General features: G+C 36.0%; 1 protein-coding gene across 3 annotated transcripts in view; it reads right to left on the reverse strand.

Moving 5' to 3' along the window:
• Nucleotides 1–1,094: 1,094 nt before the first annotated feature.
• The window catches only part of rho-5 (rhomboid-5), a 42,708-nt gene continuing 26,030 nt past the window's right edge, over nt 1,095–17,772 (reverse strand). For all 3 annotated transcript variants that reach the window (XM_073976987.1, XM_073976988.1, XM_073976986.1), the window contains exons 3-6: nt 13,185–13,526; nt 12,855–13,109; nt 1,922–2,179; nt 1,095–1,842 (exon numbers count right to left, since the gene is read on the reverse strand). In XM_073976987.1, coding sequence (XP_073833088.1) covers nt 1,441–1,842; nt 1,922–2,179; nt 12,855–13,109; nt 13,185–13,526 — 1,257 coding nt within the window. In that variant the 3' untranslated portion in view covers nt 1,095–1,440. The remainder of the gene's footprint in view (nt 1,843–1,921; nt 2,180–12,854; nt 13,110–13,184; nt 13,527–17,772) is intronic.

The raw sequence follows: 17,772 nt of genomic DNA on the forward strand, positions 1-17,772 counted from the left end.
AAGAACCTCTCCGAAGAGTTTACTACCAAAAGAGGTTTCAGACAAGGAGACGGCCTGTCGTGTGATCTATTCAACATCCTGCTGGAAAAGGTCATACAAGACGCGAAGGTCAAAAGAAATGGAACGATATACACGAACAGCCACATGTTACTGGCTTATGCCGACGACATTGACATCATGGGTCGATCGGTAATGGAAGTAACTGACACCTTTGCAAAAGTCGAAAGAGAATCTGCTAAAGTTGGTCTGGCAGTAAACGGCGTAAAAACCAAGTTGATGGTATCGACGCGTAATATGTCCATAAACACCGCACCATCTGTGAATCCTATCCTATAATTTTGAGGTAGTAAAGGACTTCGTCTACCTCGGCACCGCCATAAACACAACAAATAACATCAGTTGTGAAATACGAAGAAGAATAGTGTTGGCTAACAGATGCTACTTTGGGCTGAGTAAGCAGTTTAGGAATAAAGCCACCTCTCGTCAAACAAAAATAACACTGTACAAAACACTGATACTACCCGTGCTAATGTAATGTTCCGAAGCATGGGTACTTGCTCAAGCAGATAAGACAGTGCTTTGTGTGTTTGAGAGAAAAATTCTTCGAAAGATCTACGGGCCAATCTGTGTTGACGGCGAATATCGGCGTCGTATGAACATCGAGCTGTATCAACTATACAATGACATCAATATAGTTGAACGAATCGAGATACAACGATTGCGATGGCTAGGCCATGTTATAAGAATGAGTGATGATGAACCCGCTAAAAAGGCGTATAAATACGGGCCGCATGGAGGTTCTCGCAGATCTGGAAGGCCAAAGCTTCGTTGGAGCGAACAAGTGAAACGAGATATCACAAAGCTACATATCTCAGATTGGGAAAATACAGCAGCAAACAGAGAGGATTGGAGATTTTTTCTTAGTTCGGCTTATGGAACAAATGTTCTGTAAAAGGCCAGCTAAGTAAGTAAGTAAGAGTCGACTGTAATTTATTCAGCCCTGTCTAACATAACCCATTGTTTACTTGTTTTTAAATAAAACATTTATTTTTTGTTTTTATATTTATTTATAATAATTTTATTTATTCTTAATTATTTTGACAAATAATTTTTTGTTTTTTTTTTACTTCTTATTCTTGTTGTTGTTTGATAGAAATGGTGAATTGTCACACCCGCGTTTACCTATACGTGTGATGTAATTTTTTTCTCATTTTAATTTTAAATTTATTTGTTTTTTGTTTTGTTTTGGTTGTCTTAAATTTATTATATAGTATTTTATTATTATTAATTATTATATAATATATAATAACTAAATGAAGATCAATATCATGGAACAAAAGAAAGTTTCACAAAAAACAAAAAGAAAAAATAAAGGAGAAAAAAAACGAAGAGTGCGCGCCTCTAACTGTTCTGGTCAAATTCACCATTGGGGATTCTTCGTTACTGTATATAGGGTGCCAGGGTTGCCGTCGCCACAGCGGCAACATTATTTATTATTATGTCATCGGATTGGTGGTGGTAGTGATACTGGGGCTGTTGCTGCTGATGCATGAATGACTGACGATTATAATTATTATTGTTATTATTGTTATTGTTGCTGTTTGAAATGCCTGTGCGCATAATATCAGTTGTGCTAATGCCCGGCGAACCACCGACGCCGCCACCGCCATTGGCCATATTACCAAGGCCGCCATTGGCCCCTGGAGCACCATTATTAAAACTATTCGTGAGCACCTCGCCAAAACTTAGCTTTGTTAATTCAGTGGGGAACATATAGAAAATTAATAACATTGTGGCATAAACGAATACATGGAATATAATACAAAACCATATTAAATTTATCTGCAAAAGAGAGGAGAGAGAGACAGTTTCACAAGATTAGTAATGTTGCAATAAGATTCCTAAGGCCACTTTTACCCACCTTTGATTTACGCCGATATTTGGTGACACTAACGAATGGTACTAAAGCTATTGTTAGAATTATACCGCTGAATATACCCGCAAAAATACCGGCAAAATTCAGTTGCCATGGCAGCGTTCCAATAGCGAGGAGTATGGCGCCCATAAACATTAATTTGAACAGGGCCACATGTGGTTTATGTAAGTGTTGCCAATGTGATAATATTAATAGTACCATTAACGATGCTATAACACCCGATAGTGATGCGAGTGGACCCACCTGGAAGAAAAATGGAATTAATGAAATGTTAGTAAATTATAAAAAATATAAACTTTAATGTATTATTAGAATAGCAATAATGAATTTATAGGTTTCTATTTTATTAGCAATGTACTCAAAACTCCTTACTTTGAATACACCCACAGTCACATATGATTTGTTTAAGTGGGTTTGTGTTATGATATTTCTAGCTTTAATTAATGCAGTAGTACAAAGGAACGCTTTTAAAGTGATTTATTCAAAGAATTGTAAATACCTCCATTTCGAATTACCCCCTCCATTTAATGTTACTGCAATTCAAATAAAATGTGCACATTTAAATAATTGTTTTCTTAAAACAAACAAGCAAAAAACTGGTTAAGTTCGGTCGGGCCGAACCTCCACCATAAAATAGTCTTAATTAGAATAGAATAATAGTTTCCTTTCACAATTTTAGGTGGAAAAAATTTTCGACCATTTTTATAATCTAAAAAATGTGTTCAGCCACAAAATTATAATTTTAACTGCAGGGAACCTCAAAAGTCAAATTACGGGTAGTTCCGTCAAACAATGTAGCTAAGACCATCAAAATACCGAAAATGCGGAGGTATTGTTATATGGGAGCGATACCAAAACATGGATCTATGTTGACGATTTTAAGTGAAGAAGTTTCGTGGCCATAGAGAACCTCAAATTACAGCTAGTTCGGTTAAAAATTGTAGCTAAAACCCACAAATTACCGAAAATCGGGAGGTACCGTTATATGAGGGCTATAACAAAACATGAACCAATGATGACATTTTGGTGGAGAACTTTCGTGGCCACTGGGAACCTTTAATGTCAAATTACATCTACGTTTGAAAATGTGACTAAAAATATACCAAAACGTGGAGCGATATAGCCCATCATCGAATTTAACCTGCCTGCAAACCAAATATGCATCTTCCCAAAATTTTAGCGTCCCAAATCTATTTTTGAGTGATTACCACAGACGGAAGGACGGACATGCATAGATCGACTCAGAATTTTACCCAGGGGGCCTATTCTGTAACTTTTTAACAACTTTACTCATTGTTTATTTTACAACAATTTCATGTGTTTGTTTTGTAGTTGTTACAAAAACAAAAGAAATTTTAACAACTTTTCAGTCGATAAAAGTTACAGAATAGGCCTACTGATCAAGAATATACGTATACGAGTGGTACTAAAAAACCTTCTGGCCTAGGCAACTCGCAGTGTCGCCAGGTGTCATTTGACATTTTTTTGGAAAGTTTGACAGTTTTAAGCCTAAGCGTACTCAGGTCAGTTTGGCATATGACCATGTGTTGGGTTGTTTACAGTGGATTGATTGAGACACCTCCAAGACATGGTTTTTGATCGCTTTTTCAACATCTTCTGGCGACGAAAATCGATGACCACGCATTTTTTTCTTGATTTGCTGGAATTAAATGAAGTCATTGGATCCGTCTTCTCTTGTTCCATTTTCGAATTTCTCAAGAGACTTCAGGCAAACAAATTGTAGTGTAATGCTCAGAATTAACAGTCCTTTATTTCTCAAGTCGTAGAGTCGCCACACGGTCAGTATTGCCGAAGAGACAGGCGAACATTTGCTTCGAAGGTCTATTTCCATGAACAAGTCTGGTTGGATCTGGCTCGCTTTCGGAGACCCAAACGGTCGATTCCTGATTTGTTTTTATGCACAATTTCTTTGCACTAATCCACGAGATCCTTTTTGAGCGATTGACCAATTTTGCTGAATCTATCGAGGAAAATCCATTTTTGCGGCCAGGTGTTCATGCAATATCGAATGTTAGTTGGTGGAATAAATACCCAAGAATGTCTCTATCGGACGGAACATGGCGATCATGGATTATCCGTTCACGCACGGCTTAATTTTTTTCTGGCACAACGGACTTTTTGGACGACCTTAACGACCTTCGTGAATTCATTGAACCACTTTTTCATAGTCCTATAGAATGGTCCCTTATCGACATACAAAGATTTAGTTTGATCGATGCACTCTTGCCGTGATTATCCACGTCGAAAGTTGTGAAAAATTTTCGGACGAAAATGTTCACAAGTAAATTCCAAGAACTCAACACATCATATGTCAAACTGACCTGAGTATGCTTAGGATAAAAACTGTCAAACTTTCCAAAAAATGTCAAATGACGACACTGCGAGTTGCCTAGGCCAGAAGGTATTTTAGTGCCCCTCGCAAGTAAATAAAAAAATATTTTTAAAAAATCCAAACTGACGAAAAAAAATTTTTAAAAAATTCAATTTGATGAAAAAATATTTTTAAAAAAACCAAGCTGACGAAAAATATTTTTAAAAAATCCAAAATGATGAAAACTATTTTTAAAAAATCCACGTTGATGAAAAAATATTTTTAAAAAATCCATGAAAATATATTTTTCAAAAATTCACGTTAATAAAATATTTTAAAAACTCCACGCTAGAAAAAATATTTATTAAAAATCCACACTGATGAAAACATTTTTTTAAAAATCTACGTTGATGAAAACGTGGTTTTCAAAATAATCCACTTTGAGGAAAAATAATTGTAAAAAACCCATGTTGATGAAAAAATTATTTTTTTTAAAATCCGCGTGGAAGAAAAATATTTATAAAATAATCCACGATGATGAAAAAATTCATGTTGATGAAAAAATTTTTTAAAAAAATCCACGTTAATGAAAAATATTTTTAAAATTCACGTTGATGAAAAAATATTTTTAAAAAGTGTACGTTAATAAAAAATATTTTAAAAATACCACATTAGAAAAAATATTTATTAAATTAAATCTACATTGATGAAAACATATTTTTAAAAATCTACGTTGATTAAAAATCCACTTTGAAGAAAAAATTATTGTAAAAAACCCATGTTGATGAAAAATATTAGTAACAAATTATTTTTTTTTTTTAATCCAAGTGGAAGAAAAATATTTTTAAAAAATCCACGTAGATGAAAAAGACATGTAAATCCACGTTGATGAAAAATATTTTTAAAATCCACTTTAATGAAAAAATATTTTCAAAATCCATGTTGATGAAAAAATATTTTTAAAAAATCCAAGTTGATGAAAAAATATTTTTAAAAACTCCAAGTTGATGAAAAAGTATTTTAAAAAAAATCTACAATTATGAAAAATATTCTTAAAAAATCCACGTTAATGAAAATATATTTTTAAAAAAACCCATGTTGATTATAAAATATTTTTAAAAAGTGCACGTTAATAAAACATATTGATGAAAACATATTTTTAAAAATCTACGTTGATGAAACATGGTTTTGAAAAATCCACTTTGAAGAAAAAATAATGGAAAAAAATATTGTTGTTGGCGTTTTTTTATTGTTGGACTGCAGAATTTTTCATCTTTGTGTTTATTTCAGCTCGAGTCCATATTTTGTTGTATTCAAGTATTTGAATAACAACAAAATGTTTTACAGTGGATATGAAATTGATTAGTTGCGGGCGGAGGGTAGGGAATACTATAGTTTCAGTTGTCACCAAACAACTTCATCATCGCTTTAGGGCCATACAGCAATTTTCTCATTTTGTTTAATTTGCTAGATGGGCTTATTGACCTGTTTATCGATACAGAGTCGGCGGAAAAGGGAACTGATGAAGTTGTTTGGTGACAACTGAAACTATAGTATTCCCTACCCTCCGCCCGCAACTAATCAATTTCATATCCACTGTAAAATATTTTGTTGTTATTCAAATACTTGAATACAACAAAATATGGACTCGAGCTGAAATAAACACAAAGATGGAAAAAAATATTTGTAAAAAATTATTTTTTTTTTAAATCCACGTGGAAGAGTAGTATTTTTAAAAAATTCACGTAGATGAAAAAATGAAAATATTTTTAAAGTACCCACGTTGATGAAAAAATATTTTTTTAAAACCCCGATTGATGAAAAATATTTTTAAAAAATCCACGGTAATGAGAAACTAGTTTTGAAAAATCCACGTTGATGAAATATATTTTTATAAAATCCACCATGATGAAAATGCGTTTTTTACAAATCCACTTTGATAAAAATATATTTTTATAAAATCCACGTCGATGAAAAAAAAAATATTTTTAAAAATACCCCTTGATAAAAACATATTTTTAAATCCGCAGTGATGAAAAAATATTTTTAAATGATGAAGAAATATTTTTAAAAAATCCAAGTTGATGAAAAAATATTTAACTTTTATACCCTCAGATCTTTTGCTAATGAGGGTACACGCAGAGAAAAAAATATGTTTGATCCAACAATATTCCAAGAGCAAAATATGTATTGTTAACATATTGTTGGATTCCTCATGTAGTATTGTAAATCCAAAAATAGTTTGTGTCAACTGAACAATATTTCTCTCTTTTCTTCGAAAATTTGTTTCTCTTCTCTCGCTATTCGATGCCGTGTTGAAAAAACAATTTTGGTGAGTTGTGGTGTGTTTGTATGACATGCTGCCTTTACCTTTGTTTTTGTGTGTATGTACTTGTGAGACTCTTGTTTTTATTTGTTTCTGTTTTGTTTCATTCTTCTTTCCTTTTCATGTTTGTTATGGTGTTTAATTATTCCTTATGTTGTGGTGGGTTCTTTTGCTTTTTGTTTGTCTTTGTTGTCAGCCAATGCAGCAAACCATGTATTGTGTTCATCAATGATTGCAATATTATACGCGACATTTATATCCAAGTTATGCGAAAAGTGTATATGAGAAGTATATGCACTCAAATCAAAAATTTCTGGGCTGGTTTTCTGTATTGACAATACTTTTTGTAAACAAAATTAGATTATGATAGTTCCTACAATCGGTATTGTTAACGATTTTAACAATATTGCGGAAATTCGAAAGTTGTTTTTGTTTTCTATGTTTGGAACAAAAGAAGGTATTTTTGGATTTGGATTACAATGTTTGAACAAAACAAATACATTTTTGGAACCAAAACATATATTTTTGTTCCAACAAAAGCGAAAAATATTTTTTCTCTGCGTGTATATGGTAAATAACAAAAATGTTTTGCAATCTATGAATCCGAGTTTCGCCCTTTCAGAATTCGCGAACTGTTAACATATTCTATAAAGTATGACTACAATTCTTTAAAATGAAGTGTTTTAGGAGGGATCCCATAATGTCGACCATTAAAATTAATTTTCGTGGAAGCTGTGTTGGTTGTAGAAAAATGGGTAAAAATGGGTTGAAGCCAACAAGTTTTTATTATGTTCCCATGCGATTTCTGGCTTAACCTTACATTTTATAGACCTATTCCCAAAGAATGAATCACAGAATACTCAATGGGCAATAAGATAGCAGTGTATGATTTTTCGATATATCCACTGCACCCACCTAAAATTGATGCTGACAATTTGAAGCCGGAATTTTGGGGTTTTTTGAATTTTTTTAATAATCCGGACGCGCAAGAAGATAAATTCCAACTCATCACACGATTATAGAACTCGTGATTTTACGTCGTTTGGTGCATATCTCATGAGTGTGCTCCTTACAGCATCCTAGTAATTGGAGTCGAAAGGCCAAAATTTCATGCGTGAATTTTCTTACAAAACATATTTTTTGCGTGTAATATTTACAACTGTCATTCAATTTCTTTTGAAACCCGCGTGAATTTAGTTTTTTTGACGCGACGGTTCTAATGAAGCCTTCCGCGATCGAATTCATCTACTAAAACCGCGGATATAGATACCTTGAAAATCGAAAAATCAGCAAAAATATATTTTGACAAATCCGCGTACTAAACCGCGATTTTCTTTAAAATTTTTTACATAAATGGAATCCTTTACTCGCGATTATAATATTTGCGAAAACACGTGTCATAAAAAAACAGAGATACGCGAGTAATATGGGTATTTCGCCAAAAATTGAATGTGGAGGCACATCCGCGGTTTTTGAAGAATCTATTTGGAATAGGTGTATATTGACGTATTTTTGATGGGCGCTGATGAAACCGGATGCGCATCAAAATCGTATGCGCATTGCGCGACTTTTACCAACTTTAAGGTTTTTTGCAGTGCATGATGCAACTGGCGGCACACAATGGCCGCTGAGTGAAACATCGAAATATGCATAAATATTGAAAGAGATTGATTCGCTTTATCCAAAATCGGATGCGCATCAACCGACTTTAACTAATTCGCGAATTACAGGCTTTTTAGTTTTCATATCTTTTAAATGATAGTCATTTCAATATTACTCTTAATTTCCTATCCTTATAAGTTATCACAGTAAGCAGTTAAGCTTTCACGATGGTAAACCATATATTTTGATAAAGTTTTAGCAGAATACTTTAATTTATGTATTAGATTTTAGCGAAATAGTTGGATAACTCTCAAATATTTTTTTTTCTAATTTTTCGAAACAAACCAAAAAATATATTTGTAAAAATATTTTCCAACAATGAGTTGTTTCTCTTTTGTTGTTGTTACAATATACAATTTATAAAGAATTATCGGTCCACACTATTGGGTATCTCCCCCACAAAAGTTTAAAACTTTTCGCTAAAATGTTGCGCACGATAACTCTCGAAAGCAGTAACCGATTTTGTCCATACTTTGGACATCGTAATATTTCTAGATCAGGTAAGAATATGGACTATACGAGTATATGTCAACTGCTTCGGATACCTAACACACCAAATATCGGAACAGTCCAGGTTAGGACCTCCTCTCCAATAATTTTGATTTTTCTTGCAGCAGGTTGCACTTAAGGCCCCTATTGCGATGTTACAAGTTTTTTCGGTGGCAAGTCCATACTTCTTGAGAAAATGACCCGAAAACTGTAAAAAACCCTTCCCAGCATGTGAAGTGGCTGGTGCGCATGACAACTCCCGAACCGAATACAGCGTTGGTCCACACTTTGCATATCGTAATATTTTTTAGAATATTAGATGAAATTCAAAGATTGTGCTTATATGCCCACTCCTGCCTGTACCTCTCCCACAAAAGTTCGAAAATATTCGCTAAAATGGTAGGCATGTAGGCGATGAAAGATACCAAGGAACGGTCCTGACCGGCTTTAACATGGCAAAGTCCAGGATTTATCTTGGTCCCTCTTTCATCTCAAGTGAACACTGACCTCCCCGTGGGGTCACCTGGGGTAGCTGCCTTTAACACCCTTTAAAGGTAGTGAGCTAAAACGTGCCGCGCGTTCACCCATAAGAACGTTAAAAACTTGGGTTTTGGCGTCGGGATAGTAACCCTCCCCTACAAAAAACAGCCTACTATGAAAAAACAAAAGAAAAGAAAAACAAATCCCTCTAAAGTTGACGACCCCCGCAAACGTTTTAAGGACCATGACCTGCGAATCTGCACATGGAATGTTCGCACTCTTTATAGAGAAGGTGCAGTTTACGCATTGCCAGATGTACTGGAAAAGTACAAGGCCAATATTACTGCCATACAGGAAATACGATGGAATGGGAAAGGCGTTAGAACAACACATAAAGGTGACGCACTGTATTATAGCTGCCATGACATAAAGCATGAGTTTGGTTGCAGATTTGTAGTTGGTCGGAGGTTAAAACACCTGGAATGGAATGGAAAATATCTTTGGCCCAACAGTCGGAAAATTCAGTCTCCACAGTGAAACATCTGACAATGGTATGAGGCTGATAGACTTCGCAGCGGCAAAAAACATGGTAGTTAGCAGCACCAGATTTCAACATCTCGACATCCATAAGGGCACCTGGCTGTCTCCAGATCAGAAAACAAGAAATCAAATTGATCACGTTGTGATAGATGGAAGACATTCATCGAACGTGTTGGATGTGCGTTCGTTCCGAGGAGCAAACATAGACTCGGACCACTACCTTGTTGCAGCAAAGGTACGCACCCGGTTAAACGTAGCAAACAAAGAACGAACAGACACAACACAAAAGTTAGACATCGGTAAGCTGCAATCACAACAGATAGCCACAGCATATTCCACTCAACTAGCCCCATTGCTTAATCAAAGCGCTCCTCATCCCGATAATATATCAGCGCAATGGCAAAGTATTGCCCACTCCATGCAAACAGCCGCAAAATCCATACTTGGATACCAGAGACCTCCACCAAGGAATCCATGGTATGATCAGGAGTGTCGTGCTGCTACCGAAGAGAAAAATGCGGCATATAGAGCTACTTTACAATCCGTAGCAACGCGTGGCGCACGAGCGAGATATCGGGGAGGGAGGGAAAAACGGGAGTGTGAAAAAATCGAGATGTACAGGAACCAGAATGAAGTCCGAAAATTCTACCAAAGAGTCAAACATCAAAGTTATGGCTTCAGTACAGGCACATCCTCCTGTAGAGACCAGCAAGGTAATTTGGTAACTGATACAGATATTTTTCAAAACTGTTGGTATCCAATAGTAGTGAAAACGACACCTATCACATTTTTTTCGATTATAAAGCAGCCTTCGACTGTCCTCTAGGTTCAAAGGTATTCCAAGCCATGTCTGAATTTGGTATCCCCGCAAAGCTCATTCGGCTTTGTAAAATTACTCTAAAGGTAAGATCACATTAGGCAAATATTTGCTCCAGTGACTGGCAGTGTGCGCTTACTGAAGCAAGTGAGCGTAAATAATGCATTGAAATTAATCCTCCTTCGTCTCAGTAAGCGCACACTGCCGGTCGCTGGGGCAAATATTTGCCTAATGTGACCTTACCTTAACTGACACAAGATCTTCAGTTAAGATAGGAAAGAACCTCTCCGAAGCATTTTGTACCTAAAGAGGTTTCAGGCAAGGAGACAACCTTTCGTGTGTTCTTTTCAACATCCTGCTGGAAAAGGTTATACGAGAGGCAAACATAAAAAGAAGTGGCACAATCTACACGAATAGCAACATGCTACCTGCTTATGCTGATGATGTAGACATCATGGGACGATCAGTAAAAGAAGTAACTGATACCTTTATGAAGGTAGAAGGAGAATCTGCAAAAGTAGGTCTGGCGATAAACGGAGAGAAGACAAAGTTAATGGTGTCGACACGCAATATGTCCATTGAGCTCGGACCAACTGTGAAAGTTGGTTCCTATAATTTTGAGGTAGTAAAAGATTTCGTCTACCTCGGCACCTCCGTAAACACAACAAACGACATCAGATGTGAAATAAAAAGAAGATGCTACTTTGGTTTAAGTAAGCACTTTAAAACCAAAGCCTCTCGTCAAACAAAAATAACGATCTACAAAACACTGATACTACCTGTGCTGATGTATGGCTCCGAAGCCTGGGTACTTGTGCAAGCAGACATGACAGTGCTTGGTGTGTTTGAGAGAAAAATTTTTCATAAGATCTACGGACCAAGTTGTGTTGACGGTGAATATCGATGTCGCATGAACCACGAGCTGTATCTGCGAAGATGAGCCCGCTAAAAAGGCGTATAAATACGAACCGCTTGGCGGTGCACGCAGAATTGGCAGGCCAAGGAATAGATGGCGCAAACAAGAGGATGAAGAGATGAAAATGCGCGCTATTCCAGAGTGCGAAGCAACATATATAGAGAAATGGAGATCTTTTCTTAGTTCGGCCTATGGAACAAATGTTCTGTAATGGGCTAGCTAAGTAAGTAAGTAGGCTAGTCTGGAGGGATCTTCATGATCTAAAAAAAGACGCCCAACCTTACAAGAGATAACCCCTGGATCGGTGGGGCTCAAAATATGTTATGTATTAGTCTATCTGAGCTAGTCTTTTCTTTAATAAACCACAGCCTATGAGAATAAAGAGGACCTATGTTGTTGTTGCAGTCACGTTAACGTATATGGGTATTCTTGGCAGCCCAAGATCAACAAACCTATAAAGCAGGTTTAAATAGCATTTATACGGATGCAATCGCAGATGCTTTCAACAACTACCGTGTGAATGCGGTCCTCGGAGAGCATCTCCCATCTATCGCAGTTGAGGAACGTCGGCTACCATCACAAACGAGAGTAGTTTTGGCTCAACTACGCTCGAGACGGCACAGCCGTTTGAATTCCTATAGGGCAAGGATCTCTGACACCGTGCAAAATGTCTGCCCTGCATGCGGCACGGAACCGCACTACGCACTGCACCTTTTCAACTGCCCTGCCAAACCTACTCGACAAATTCCAGTAGCTTTCTGGTTACATCCCATCGAAGCAGCCACATTCCTAGAACTGGAGATAGATCCAGATTAAACAGAAAAGCGAACAAACTTATACATTTATCAAATATTGTTACAACAACAAAAACTAACGAAATGATTGACTGAGATTGATAAAACATAATATTTATATAATATTAACTTTCCGAATTTCTTTTTTCAGCAACGAAAATGATATTTACTTTTAAAATTAAAGATCTATCTATAGTCGATTTAGGTCCAGCAGTCCAGTTACTGGTTCACATATACTGTAGTGCGTATACGCAATATATCACTTATTAACACACAACACCTACATAATCGTATGCGAGTGAGTAACATTCAAATGTTCGCTACAAATTTGGAAAACGACTTTATCCGTAGCAAGAAAAAAGTTAAGTTCAAATTAAGATTTATAGTGACTGAACAACAGTAATCTCTCGTGTTATCAATGAAATCCTAAAGTTTTCTTCGTCTTCTTCTAGATTAAGGCCTTGGAATTACGGTTTAGGTTTGGTACACCGCCAAACCATTTTTGATATATTTCAAAAATTCAAAACTTAAAAATCTTTCAAAAACTAATATTGCTACTTACCTCTGGTTTGTATGGCATTAAGACGGCACTTGTCAAATTGCCAGCTAGTCCCGAACCTATATACAAGATGGCCGTTCGGACAGGTCCAATTAAACGTTCCAAATCGGCCAAGAACACATGTTGAAATATCACGGTTATCATTAAATGCAAAATACCAGCGTGCATACACAGCGATGTAAAGAGGCGATAAAATTGATCGGGAACTTCAAGATTTACAAATGGGAACATGCCGCAGACATTGTTTAAGCATGAGATCTGAAAGAGAGAAAAATACAGAGATTGTTATATCTTCACTCCATTACATTTGTTGTTGTTTTGTATTGAACTCACCTGTGAGCAAAGTGAAGCCTCTTCATGAAAATAACCATTTACAAAATCACAATATTCCCGTGTTGTTATGCGGCATTCACCATATATTCCCGCACAGCAGGGATGACCAATCACCTCGCACACCATATGTTCCGCAGTGTGATCCTTAAAACGAAATCTCTGCGAGAATGAATTCGTTTTACGACATATTGGCCATTTGGTAATATCATCGGGCCATTCATATGGTGCTATTGAGGCGGGTGCATCACAATATTTCGGATCTAGACCACACACGGAGCCCGATATACGACCGCCAGGACCTGATTCACCGGGTGACCATTTCTTCCAAGTTGATATGGATTTCTGTGGAGGAGAGAGAAAATATAGAGATTTAAAAGTTTAAAGTATGAAGTTTTGGTTTTTTTATTTCAACATTGTATGGTGCGTAAATATGATATTTGTTAACAAGTGTATTTGAGTTGAGAAGGAATGCTCACAAAATTAATTTAGTTGTGTATTATAAATACTGGGGAGAATATTGCTTAAAAACGACTAATATTATTAATGATGATGCCTTACTCTTTACAGTGTATTTACTGATCTTCAAAAGTATTGATAATATACCCGATTATACATCCATATCATTTTTACATATACCCGGATTTAATAAACCCCTCATAAAAAAGGTTAACTCGGCAAAAAGATATAACACTGTGCAACAAAATGGACCTCAAGGTCTGGGGGGTGGAACACTCATTTTGGGGCGAGATACCAGGGTAAGTATATACAGAAACCCGAAGGGCAGATCCGCCATGATATTCGAGAACAGTTTTGGAGTTCATTCCGAATATAGTTTTTGTGGTCTAGTGATTAAAATGATATATTTTTTCGTGGACAAGACCATAATTCTAGAGATAATGACAAAAAGCAAGCAAAATCGTGAAAACCTAAAAACTAAAACTAACGATCAATCGGTCCACACAAAATTTCGGATAAGTTCAGTTTAGGAACTGCTCTCGAATCGCTTTGATTTTTGTTGTAGCAACTTGTATTCACTGCCCTCCATACGACGCACAGTGCGAAATTTGGGAAATTTAGTGGAACTTTAAGGGATTTTTAAAGAAATGAAATTAATTAAACTTTTATTGAATTCGTTAGCTAAGTACTCCACTGCAAATGGTCCATACTCAGTTTGCCGATTTACTCCACGAAACGACTAAAAAATGCACTTAAAGTTTCACTTTTGTTTAATATTTTTTTTTAAGAAATGTATTTTTGATTCATTAAAAAATGGAGTGGCGCGGACAAATGGTAAGTCAGTATGCCATGATTTATTTTTCTTAATATTTTACAAAATAATTATGATATTTTACACTTTAAAAAATGCAAAAAATCCTTATTGTTTTCGTGCAATTTTAGTCGGAAAGAAGTGTTTTTTTGAAGTTTTCAAAATTGTAATTTTCTATTTTCCGTGGTCATTTCAAAAGTGAACTACGTACATTCACGTGTTAAGATATATATAATCTGAAAGATTATATTCTCCTCTGTTCGCAAAGCTATAAAACTGGTGCGGTATCGCGCGGTCTTTGGAGATATTCAAGATTTTCTAAAAAGACTTCGGGTATTTCATTCAGTTGCATTTTCCAAAAGTGGAAGGTAAACGCGACAATGAACACCATTGTTAACTGTGTTTTGAAGAAATGGACTCACCAATTCTAACAGTGATAATTTCTGTAAAATTAAGAAACCTCTCGCAATTTTTCATAGTTTTGACCTCTAAATGTTGATGATTTACATATAGTGCAACATTTTTAGATGCTGCGGTACAAATACCAAAATACTTAAAAATTGTAATGCAGTGCAGACCTGAACTTGATCTGAAAGACATTATTAAAAAAATTAATGGTACAGACCTGCTGAATAGACCAATAAACATTATAGATACAAATGAAAACAAAAAATATTGCCATTTTACTCCTTAATAGATGTGTAGGGTTGTGGGGCTTCACCCAAAAGTGGACCTATGTTGACAGCTTTTGTGTGAGGAGGTTTTCTATTCGCTAACATATGAAAATTTACATTTGCATCAAAATCGGCTGCAATTTTTGTCTTTAACTTTTAAAATACCCAATATGAGGGAACCCGGCATGTGGGGCTATTCCAAAACGCGAACCTATATTGAAAATATTTTGTAAATAAGTTTTCTATCCGCTGAAAAGTCAATATACCAATTTGCATCAAAATCGATTGAAAAATGAATGTAAAACGTAAAAACGGCAGCCACCGTTACATGACCGCTACAGGAAACCGCGGGTCTATGTGGCCCAATTTGAGTCCCACACTGTCAACTAATATAAGAAACATTTGTGCAAAATTTTAGGAATCTACACCTTTTCCTTTAAAAGTTATTAGTAAAGTTCCGCTAAAGTGCTCATATTTTGCACTGTGCGACGGTACAAGTTTTATTAGGGGCAAGTCATTACTTCCTAAGAAAATAGCCTGAAAGTTGCAAACAATCCCTATGACACGGTGTGTAGTGGTTGGAGCGCAAGGTAACTCTCGAACGGATCAGCCGATTGGGTCCAAAATTTGGACCTCGTAATATTTTATCCAAACTTTGTTTAAGTTCGAAGATAAGCCATATCGATCCACTCCTTCAGGTACCTCCCCCAAAAAAGTTCAAAAATGTTCGGAAAAATTGTGCGCACGATAACTCTTGAAGGGAATACCCGATGTAATCCATACTTTGCACATCCTAATATATCTACCAGATATAGATCAGGTTCGAATATGGACTATTTCTTCCACTCCTTTGGGTACCTCCCACACAACATTTTGGATTAGTTCACTTTAAGAATTGCTCTCGAATCACATGCTGTCGTTACCTCATTACGACGGTAACAGTTTTTTTCAGGGGCAAGTCCATACTTCTTGAGAAAACAGCCCGAGAAGTGTAAAAAACCCCTATGTAACCATACGTAGCGGCCGTAAAGCATGATAACTCTCGAACTGTTCAACCGATTTGTCCAAAATCATATTTTGTCCAAACTTAATTTCTGTTCGGCAAGTTCAAATGTCCAAAGGGGGCCACAAAATTCTGAAAAGACACTAAATAAATTCGAGCTGTCTTAGATGATAGTTTCAATTCACAATGGCTGAGGGTATATCTCTGTCGGCAAAGCCGACTGACACTTTTTTACTTTTTTAGATACATTTCGATAGGACTTTCGGTTTCTAAGCAAAATTGTGAAAACCTTAAAACCCCTAAAAATGTCAACTTGAATCGGCTAGATATGTCTAGCCAAATAGCTTATAAAGGGACATTAATTACAATCGTGCCATTACGTCAGGAACGTCATTCTTTTTGTCCAAATCAATGACAAAACCACTGAAAACGATAGGGAACTAATTATTCCACAATTCTGATGAATACAGTCGCACTATGTCGCGAGTTCATATTAACTGTGACCAAAAATAGAATGAGTTATTGTAGGTGCATCAATTTTGGTAGACGTACTTATTGTTGACTTAAAATTTCGAGGACAAAAAACTGGGATGTTCGGGCCACGTTTTAATATAGCCCCCATAGAACCGTACCTCCCAATTTTCGGTATTTTGAAAGCTTTAGTCACAAAACCAACCGAAATGATTGAAATTTGGCGTTTAGTCTTCGGCAGAGGTATGAAACATTGCAACAGAGAATTGTGGGTGTAAGTCCACGTTTTGATATAGCCCCCATATAACGGTACCTCCCGATTTGTTGTTATTTTGAAGATTTTAGCCTCATTTTCACACCGAAATTGCTGAAATTTGGCATTTATTCTTCGTTGAGGGTATAAAACCTTTCACTTGAAATTTGTCGGTACATGTATGTCCATGCCTTCATGTAGCCCCCAAAGAACGGTATCTCCCGATTTTCGGTATTTGGAAGGTTTTAGCCTCATTATCACACCGAAATGGCTGAAAATTGGTATTTAGTCTTCGTTTGGGGGTTATATAACTCTCCACCTGAAATCCCTCAATATCCACCCGAAATGTCTGAAACTTGGTGTTCATTCTTCATATTCATATTTTGTGGGCTTGATGAATACATCGAACTGTTGTTTTCAAAAATGAGAATTTTTCTTTAAAAACGTTTTTGACCGTCTAGTGGTTTGTAAAAAATCGAATGTTGACTTTGGCTGTTCATCATTTCTTTAAACAAATTTGTATTTTTAAAAGTCTCCCGTCCAAAAGCAAGATTATTAGCCCACAAAAATATATGAAGATCGATCCATTCATTTTCGGGGTTTAGTGGACACCGCAAAACATTTATATAAAAAGGAGTTAACTCCCTAATGAGGTGGTCACTGAAAAACAGAAATAACATGTTCGTCTGCAAACCTCTGCAGCTGGCAACTTTATACATTTGAAGTACTCACTTTTCATAACTCAAACAGCAAATAATATCGATATTCACATTTATACAATTTTTTTCCCACTCCACTAATTTTCAAATTTGGTTCACAAAATCGATGAACTAAGTACTACAGACTTGCCCAGCAAACCAATCGTACCGATATCGTAACGAAATCGGAACAAAATTCGGACGATAGGTTCGATATCTGAT

The sequence above is a fragment of the Musca autumnalis genome, unplaced genomic scaffold (assembly GCF_047663935.1).
Source record: "Musca autumnalis isolate F117 unplaced genomic scaffold, ASM4766393v1 scaffold_3, whole genome shotgun sequence".
NCBI classification, from domain to species: domain Eukaryota; kingdom Metazoa; phylum Arthropoda; class Insecta; order Diptera; family Muscidae; genus Musca; species Musca autumnalis.